This window comes from Eurypyga helias, unplaced genomic scaffold (genome assembly GCF_000690775.1).
Source record: "Eurypyga helias isolate BGI_N326 unplaced genomic scaffold, ASM69077v1 scaffold19389, whole genome shotgun sequence".
Lineage (NCBI taxonomy): Eukaryota > Metazoa > Chordata > Aves > Eurypygiformes > Eurypygidae > Eurypyga > Eurypyga helias.
Window position 1 is genome coordinate 1 of NW_010271590.1, and position 8,651 is coordinate 8,651.

An 8,651-nucleotide genomic window follows, 5' to 3' on the forward strand; every position below is an offset into this window, starting at 1 on the left:
AGCAGGAGGAGGTTGGCTTCGTGGACATCCCAGCGCTGCCGCTTGGGAACCACGGCGGTACCTGTCTGTGAGGGAGCTGCTGGTGGCAAATCCAGCTGTGAGGGCCCTCTGTTCCCACTTCGTTATTCCTTTTCCTGTTTGGCAGCGGCTGCGCTTCACCACGGAGTGAAAGAGAGTAACGTAAAGCTTTATTGGACTCCAGAGTATGTACCAGCGATTTACAAAGACCATCTTTAATACTACACCTTAAAAACAGGTCATAATTACATCTGTTTAAAATGGACATGTTTAAAAAAAAACCCCATTTTACAATATTTACCCCTCATAAAAAACCCACAATATAACGATATAAGTTACCAGTCCATTTCAGGAGCAGGATTTTGTCCCCCAGTGGCTAGAGATACATATACACACACAAATACATGTACGACGTGTAAGTGCACGAGTGAGCTAGGTATTTGGGGCAAAAAAAAGGGTTTTTCAAGTGAAAACGGCACTACAACCGGCGTGAGGGGGAGAAGGCGACTGCTAGCGGGGGGGGGTGAGGGTCAGTGACCCCCCTTTCCCGCGATGGTTTCTCACCTCGCGCAGCAGGAGGTGCGTCTGCGTCTACCGGTGCCAACCATCACCTCGAGCAGCGGGAGGTGCGTCTGCATGTACCAGTGCCAACCGGCACCTGCGTCTCTGCTTCCCCTCAGCAGGGGCAGCCCCTTTCATTCCATTTTCTCCCCCAATTCTTATAAATTAATCTGAGAAGAAGATGCTGATTCTGCGAGTGGTATCCTGTCCGAGCTCCCCCCTGCAGAGCTCTGGTAGCAGTGGGAGGTGAAGGCCCGACTGCCCTTGGCGGGGGGAGGTTAGCTGCGTCCTTGCTTATAAAAACACAAAAGTGACGGAATTAATCCAGTTTGTCCTAATTGCATTTATTATAAAACAGATGCTGCCTACAGCCCTTAGCAGAAGACAGTCTGTGACTGTTATTATTAGCCTCAAGTGTTCCGTGAACTAAATCTACGTGCGCTGGAAGTTGGAGGGGGGAAAAGGGAACAGGGTTTAGGACACGATGCGCGGCCACCGGGCGCTTCAGCCCGCGCGGCTCCTGGCGCAGACGCCTGCCCACCCGTGAAGGACTCGGACCTGTCTCCCCATCCCGCGCCAACGTTTTGGTTATATTTGTGAAAGACGTCCCCGAAGTGCCCCCTCTGCCCCACCTTCCTCCCCTGCCCTCCTTCCCTTGGATTTGTGGCCCCTCTCTGGGTTTGGCCCCACGCTCGCAGGCCTGACTGCGCCCACGGCATCGGGTACGTCGGAGCACGGGCGGTGCCCTCCGGCGCGGCTTCCTCTCGGTCAGGCTGGACGCGGAGGTGCGCTTACAGCACGGGGCAGCCCGTGAGGCCAACGGAGCCCCTGAACGTCCCCGCTCGCGGCAGGTCCACGTGGCTCCGGTTAATCACCAGGTTCCCCACGCAGCCCCCGTAATGAGGGAGGGGAGGTAACGGCCACACCGTGCCGGCCTTCGTCTCTGCGGAAGGAAGAAGAACAAGTGTTAGGCTGGCTAAAGAGGGGGCAGGGGATCCCATACCTCTGCCCTGCACCTGGAACAGCATCCGGCTCGGCTTTGGGGTATTTCGTTCTGGAGCGCGCCTTTCCCAACCCACCTGGGAGCCCTCCCAGGCAGAAGGTTGCCCTTGCACGGGGGGCAGGAGGCTGGCTGGGTCCCACGGTGTAGTTGCCTTCCGTGTCCACATCAACCTGGATGACGTTTTTCCGTTTGGTAACTTCAAAAGAAAACAAGGCGTCAGTGCTGCTTCCTCACCCGGAGAGCCAAGTTCACCTTGGAGCGGTGCTGGAGCTGAACAGAACTGATGGGAGGGTCAGAGGAGCTGGCCTGGCTCTTGGGAAAGGCCCAGAGTTCATAGAATCACAGAATCACTAGGTTGGAAAAGACCTCAGAGATCATCCAGTCCAACCGTATCTGTCCACCACTAAACCATCTCTCTCAGCACCTCATCCACCCGTCTCTTAAACACATCCAGGGATGGTGACTCCACCACCTCCCTGGGCAGCCTGTTCCAGTGCGTGATAACCCTTTCGGTGAAGAACTTCTTCCTTACATCCAATCTAAACCTCCCCTGGCGCAGCTTGAGTCCATTCCCCCTCGTCCGATCATCTGTCATTAGGGAGAAGAGACCAACACCCACTTCTCCACACCCTCCTTTCAGGGAGCTGTAGGCAGTGATCAGGTCTCCTCTCAGCCTCCTCTTCTCCAGGCTAAACAAGCCCAGTTCCCTCAGTCGCTCCTCATCAGACATATTCTCCAGACCCTTCACCAGTTTTGTGGCCCTTCTCTGGACACGCTCCAGGACCTCAATGTCTTTCTTGTAGTGAGGGGCCCAAAACTGAACACAGCACTCGAGGTGCGGCCTCACCAGTGCCGAGTACAGGGGCAGAATCACATCCCTGGACCTGCTGGCCACGCTGTTTTTGATACAAGCCAAGATGCCGTTGGCCTTCTTGGCCACCTGGGAGTTTGGAGACCCTACCCCAAAATGTGTCCCTTGGCCACAGCAGCCCCCCATAAAGCACCGTGTCTTGTTCTGGGGAAGAGAGCTGGCCAGGCCGCACACACCAGGCATAGGCATCAGCTCAGACTGGCTCCAGCCACAGATGGGGAGCGGCCCTGAAGCTGAAAATGTGCCAGGAGGACACAGCAAGGTGAGACGGGGGCTGTAACTGCGACCCCCCACCCCCAGAAAGGTTTGATGCAAACCTTACCGCTTGCTATTTATTAAGCAAATCCATTGAAGGCCCAGTTTTGCCTGTTCAAGCGTGAATCCTACAAGTCCCTGGGCCCAGCTGTGGCTTTGAGCCCTTGGATACAGGCTGTGCCGCCCGGGCTTGGCTTCCAGCAGGACAGCCCTGGACAGAGCCGAATCCAGGACTGGCCCAGCAGGACCATAGAACATCCCCGGCCTCACAGTCTGCTCCATCACCCGGGGAACACCCCGCTATCTCCTGCCCGCCAGACCTGACGGCACTAACGAGATCAGGCAAGGACTCTTAATTAGGAAATGACTTCACAGCAGCTGCAACCTCCCACGTTAAGTGCACACAGGTGGGAGCTGGGGTTTAAATACACCCCAGGAAGGGCCCCAGGCTCCCCCAGGAGAGGTGGGCTGAGCCCTGGCAGAGCAGCACCCCGGAGCCAAGCGCTGGCTGTCGCCTCACCTGCGATGGTGTGCCACTGCCCGTCGCACAGGGACGGGCTCTTCACCGATGCAGAGAACTCGCCAGCCCCAGAGTTCGCTCTCACCGTGACCTGGTGTGGGAGACAAACCCGTTAGAGCCCCGTGAGCTGAGCGGGATGGGCAGGAGACAGCTGCTGCCTCCAAAAACCTGTGGGGAAGCCACGCTCTCGCTACCTTTGTCTCCTCCATGTACAGCAGGAGATGGTGGCTTCTCCTCATGCCGACGTGGAAGATGAGGCCAGAGGCGCTGCGGGGACGGACCTCGAGTGTCACCTCCAAGTCCTGCTCGGTTGCCACTGTATCAGCTGGAAGAGAAAGACCACTGGTGAGGAGGGGGCCAAGGGAACTCCCATGAGATGCGTCCCTCCCGGTCCCAGGGCCATGGGGTACCTAGGACGACGGACCCGCCTTCGGCAGCGAAGAAGACGCCGCTCTCCAGCGCGCCCTCGTAGCACGGCGTCACCCCGAAGGAGCGTGAGGGGGGACCCAGGGCCCTCCCGTCCAGCCGCAGGTCCCTCAGGCAGCCGGTGGAGGTGAGGCCGATGCAACCTGTGGAGAGCAGCCACCAAAGTGAGTGTGGAGAGGCCAAAACCGGCACGCACGGGGCAATGCTGCGGGACTGGGAACGAGCCGACATAGGGTGATGCCATGGGACCACCAAACCTTACCGGTATGTGAGCCTTGGCTTTTCCAGCTGGGATCCCGCCCACGTACAAGGGGGTCCGAGCCACAAAGGGCCCCGCGGTGGCCACTGCAGCATCCTGGGCTCGCTGCCCATCAATGACCAGCTGGGCTCGGCGCTGGGCTCTGCTGAAGACGACCTGCAAGGACCCAAGGTCAGTGCCAGTGCTGGGGGCTTCCTGGGCTGGGAGGAGCCCGAGGGCTGCACCCAGGGAAGGGAGACAGCTCAAAGGGTCAGCCATCCCTGGCTGTGTCCTAGCTGACCCCTCGGCTCCCACGGGACCAGAGGTGTCCCTAGAAAGCGATGCCCAGAACAGGGCTGCACCGAGATAACCCCCGCATGGCCACCTGGCAACGAAGGGGGCCACGGGAGCAACACGGCTCAAGGACGTGCTGCTGAGCCTGACCCCCCCTGCTCACCGTGTGCCACCGCCGGTCCCGGTACTTGTCCTTGCTGCGGATACGCAGCCGGTGCCCACCGACGTCCATCAAGAAGACAAAGCGGCCGTTGGAGACAAAGAGAGCCATGAAGGTGTCCCGTTTGCCCGCCACATAGAAAAGCAGCCCACTGGAGGAGTTCAGCTTCACCTCCAGCGAGAACTGGGACCTGCAGGGACAGGGGGTTGACCGGAGCACCCTGCTCTCCCAAACTGCAAGGGATACCTGCTTTCTGTGAGTGACGGTCCCCGAGCCGGTATGGGGTGGGTGTGGGGTGAGCCTCACCTCTGGCTGAAGGAGGCTGGGATCTCCTCGAACTCCCAGCGACTGCTTGGGGCACCCCCGAAGCGGAAGGTGTCCCTGGCTGCGTGGGGCTGTGGATGCAGCCGGCAGAGCCCACCCCGATCGTGGCGGCGGTCCTTCGAGGCAGGCTTGCCCAGCACCTACACAAGAGGCACCCAGGAATGGAGTGAGAGAAGCATAGAACCATAGAATGGTTTGGGTTGGAAGGGACCTTAAAGATCATCCAGTTCCAACCACGGGCAGGGACACCTTCCACTAGACCAGGTTGCTCCAAGCCTCATCCAGCCTGGCCTTGAAGACATCCAGGGATGGGGCATCCACAGCTTCTCTGGGCAACCTGTCCCTGTGCCTCACCACCCTCTCTGGGAAGAATTTCTTCCTGACATCTAATCTAAACCTCCCCACTTTCAATTTGTACCCATTACCCCTTGTCCTGTCACTACAGGCTCTTGTAAAAAGTCCTCTCCCAGCACCCTTGTAGCCCCTTCAGATACTGGAAAGCTGCAATGAGGTCTCCTCGGAGCCTCCTCTTCTCCAGGCTGAACAAGCCCAATTCTTGCACCCCGCAGATGCAGAGGTGCTCAGAGAGGGGACAACGGTGGCATCTGAGGAGAACGGGGTGGAGGACATGGGAAGTTTTGGCAGCAGCTGGTACCTTGGGTTTCCATCTGTCCTTTTTCGTGATGACTCTGGGCTGCTGTGCCTCCTCGCCCCCAGGACAGCTCATGGTGACGTTGATGCTCTCCACATTCTGCTGCAGGTCCACCACCATCTGTGGCTCGGACACCCTACAGGCAGGGAGAAAGGGTCCTCATCACCATGACTGCCAGGAGGCAGCAGAGGCCGAGCCTCCCCTGCTCCCTGGGAAGGGCGGCAGGAACACGCACCGCTTGACGAAGACATTCCCGATGCAGCCGGTGAGGTTGCTGAGGGCACCGGGCTCTGGTGAGCCCCCGAGCTGGAAGAGCAGCTGCCCGTCCTGCTGCCGCCGGCTGGACGCAGGGCCTGGCGCCGTGTCCTGCAGCTCGTCATCCACGTACAGCCGGACCCTGTGGGGGGTGAGCCGTGGGGGATGAGCTGGTCCCCGTGGCCATCAGCACACCCCCCACACCCGGCCAGAACACGTACCCACGGGCATCGCTGTAGAAGGCCACGTAGTGGGTCCTGTTATCCGCAAAGGCATTTCCAGTGACGACTTCTGTTTCCAGCAGGTTCAAGGTCAGCTGCCCCCTCTGGAGTGACACCTGGCACATCCCCTCCTGCAGAAAGCATCGCCCCACTGCTGCTCAGCAGGAGCCCCAAGGAAGGGCCCATTTCCTCACAGCCCTCCAGGAGCTCAGGGTGCAGATTCCACTGGATTATCCCCCTGGCCCCACCAAAATCCCCCCCTTTCCCAGGGGGAGCAGCACCATCCCCAGAGCAGGAGCAGATCCTTCTGTCCCACCCCGGGGACACCCAGGGGGGCTCGCAGGTGCTCACCTGGGCAGGGTGGTGGTAGAGCAGCCCCTCACGCTGGCTCGTCCGGAAGCTGAAGCCGCTGTAGAAGTCCCGCAGCCCTGGCACGTCCTTCAGGGCCAGAGTCAGGTAGCCGTGGCCATGGAGGCTGACTGAGCGAGCCACCTGCAAGGGACACCGTGGAGGCGAGGTGAGAGCCTGGCCCTGGCCCTGCAGGGTGCTGGGAGGGTGACTGAGGTGCTCAGGTTCTCGCTGGGTCTAGCCAGGCAGAGCACCTCCCCCCAACCCCTCTGCACTGAGGAATGGGGGGTTTAATGCTCATTTCTGTGTGAACGAGGGGAGATCAGGCCTGTCCCTGGGCATCCTGTGCTTCCTTCCCCAGAGAGGCGCTTTCCTCACCATTCCAGCCAGGCTGCCAGGGCTTTGTGCTTACCAGGAGGTCCGAGGTGCAGCCATAGCTCACGCCGACGGTGCTCATGCGCTTCAGGTCAACATATTTGCCAAGAGCCTTCAAGCCCTTCATGCAGCCCCGGATGGGCCCACCCGTGGGGAAGAGCGCTTTCAAGCTGCAGGAGAAGCCAGCAGTATTATGAGGACAGCCGTAGGCAGGATCCAGCCCTGGGCAGGATATGGCCCTGCAGCCCTTCCAACAGAGTGCCTGGGAAGGACCCACGGTGGCCACGGATATCTCCAGCGCCTCAGGCACAAGGCTGCCGCAAAGCACCCAGCATGGCAAAGGAGCACTTGGTGACACCCGTTACCACCTCATCCCTCACCAGAGACGGAGATGTCCCATCCTCAAAAGCTCATGGTGATGGGCAGGAAATCTCCTCCCTGAGCTTCCACAGGGCCCCAACAGCCCTGGATGTGGCTGAGAAAGGGCCAAGGCCATGGGAGGGGAAGACATGGACTGTCCCACTCCACCGTGGCTGGACCCACCTCGGGGGGAGCACAGCTGGGGGCACACCGCCCAGGTAGTAGGACACAGCGTTCTCCAAGGAGTTCTCCTGCTCCACCATGAAGATGGTGAGGCGCTCCAGCCGCACCAGGATGCGCTTCTTGTTATTCATTTTGAGGAGGAAAATCTGGATCTGGAGACAGAGGAGAAGAATGATCTTCCAGCCTGGGGCAACTGGGCATCACACAGGGCAGCACAAGGGTCACAGCTCTAAAGAACTTCTTGCAGCTCTCCCCTGCCAAAATTAAGGGTCTGGGGCCCCCCATTCCCTATGGATGAGGAGCCCTCCCAGCCAGCCGGGCATGCGGCCGTTCCCTCTTACCGCTTTGTTTGCCGTGCTGCTGATGGCGAGGGAGGAGGAGTTGCTGCTGGGCTTTGCCATCTCCAGGCCGGTGCTGAAGTCATAGTAAAGCACCAGCTTCCCGTTCCGGATGGCCAGACACAGGAACTGACCCTGGGGGAGGCAGGACGGACACTCAGACTCACATCCTGGGGTCCAGCATGCAGCTGTGAGAGCAAGCACCTGCCTGATTCTCCAGGAAGAAGAGGATGCCATTGTAGGAGACCACCCGGATCTCCTGCTCGAAGCGCTTGGTTGTGCCAAACTGGCTCTCAAACTTGATCTCTGCATAACCAGTGCCATCGAAGTAGGAGCCATCAGTCAGCCAGGGGTCTCCTGTGGACTTTGACCTGAGCCACACAAGAAGAGGCCCAAGGCATCACTCCAAAGCCAACTGCCATGCTGTGGGGCAGCCAAGGGTCAGGGACCAGAGCCGCCCCGTGCCTGCGCACGGTGTCCTACCTTGCACAGGGCTTCTCGGCAGTGGTATCCACCTGGAAGGTGTGTTCGAAGTTGTACAGGCTCACCACCTCCTCGTTCAGTGTGTCCAGCTCCAGGCACCCACGGTAGTTGGGATAGCGCAAGGTGGGAGGAGGCTGGGAATTAAACCAGTCAGACAAGGCAAGTTTGATATGGGTTTTCCCATGAAATCAAGGGTTTAGCCTCTCAGGGAAGCTGGGTATCACTGATACCTCCTAGAACACCCAGTCTCCCCACCCAGTGCCTGTCTCACCGTGAAGCTGGAAGGGTAGCCACCCACATAGAAGACAACGTTGTGCGGGTCGAGGTTGAGCAGCCCCTGCTCCCCCTTGGCCACGCTGTCTCCCTTCGTCTCGTGCACCGTCTGCCTCTCCACGATGACTGACATGTGTCCGTACTGCAGGATCCTGCAGCAGGGAGGGACGGTCAAGAAAAGGGGAAGACCCCCCCCAAAGAGGAGCAAAGCCTACCCTCCCTGAGCAAGGGCCTTCCCCCCACAGCCCTACCAAAAAAGGGGTGCCACTCCCACTGGGGAGTCCCACAGCAGCAGTGCACTGAAAGGAGACAGCACTCGTGTTATCAGCACTGTCACAGCCTGAACAGACCCTCCATGGTGAGCTTCATCTTGCCCCTCCTGCAGGAACCCCCAGACCCAATTTGACCTGGTAAGAAGACATCTTCGTGCTATTTTTTTGAGGTGTTGATCATTTAGGGATGATGGGATAGAGTCACAGAATGGTTTGGGTAG

General features: G+C 59.2%; 1 protein-coding gene across 1 annotated transcript in view; it reads right to left on the bottom strand.

Moving 5' to 3' along the window:
* Positions 1–1,370: 1,370 nt before the first annotated feature.
* The window catches only part of LOC104515043 (laminin subunit alpha-5-like), a gene marked incomplete at its 5' end in the record, with an annotated part of 14,406 nt that continues 7,125 nt past the window's right edge, over positions 1,371–8,651 (bottom strand). Inside the window, 18 exons of the mRNA XM_010158875.1 lie at positions 1,371–1,522; positions 1,659–1,778; positions 3,229–3,319; positions 3,423–3,553; positions 3,639–3,775; positions 3,894–4,069; positions 4,350–4,536; positions 4,653–4,810; positions 5,326–5,458; positions 5,558–5,719; positions 5,799–5,929; positions 6,150–6,290; positions 6,559–6,691; positions 7,065–7,216; positions 7,406–7,537; positions 7,611–7,773; positions 7,886–8,019; positions 8,157–8,310. Of these exons, the coding sequence (XP_010157177.1) occupies positions 1,371–1,522; positions 1,659–1,778; positions 3,229–3,319; positions 3,423–3,553; positions 3,639–3,775; positions 3,894–4,069; positions 4,350–4,536; positions 4,653–4,810; positions 5,326–5,458; positions 5,558–5,719; positions 5,799–5,929; positions 6,150–6,290; positions 6,559–6,691; positions 7,065–7,216; positions 7,406–7,537; positions 7,611–7,773; positions 7,886–8,019; positions 8,157–8,310 (2,587 nt within the window). The remainder of the gene's footprint in view (positions 1,523–1,658; positions 1,779–3,228; positions 3,320–3,422; positions 3,554–3,638; positions 3,776–3,893; positions 4,070–4,349; positions 4,537–4,652; positions 4,811–5,325; positions 5,459–5,557; positions 5,720–5,798; positions 5,930–6,149; positions 6,291–6,558; positions 6,692–7,064; positions 7,217–7,405; positions 7,538–7,610; positions 7,774–7,885; positions 8,020–8,156; positions 8,311–8,651) is intronic.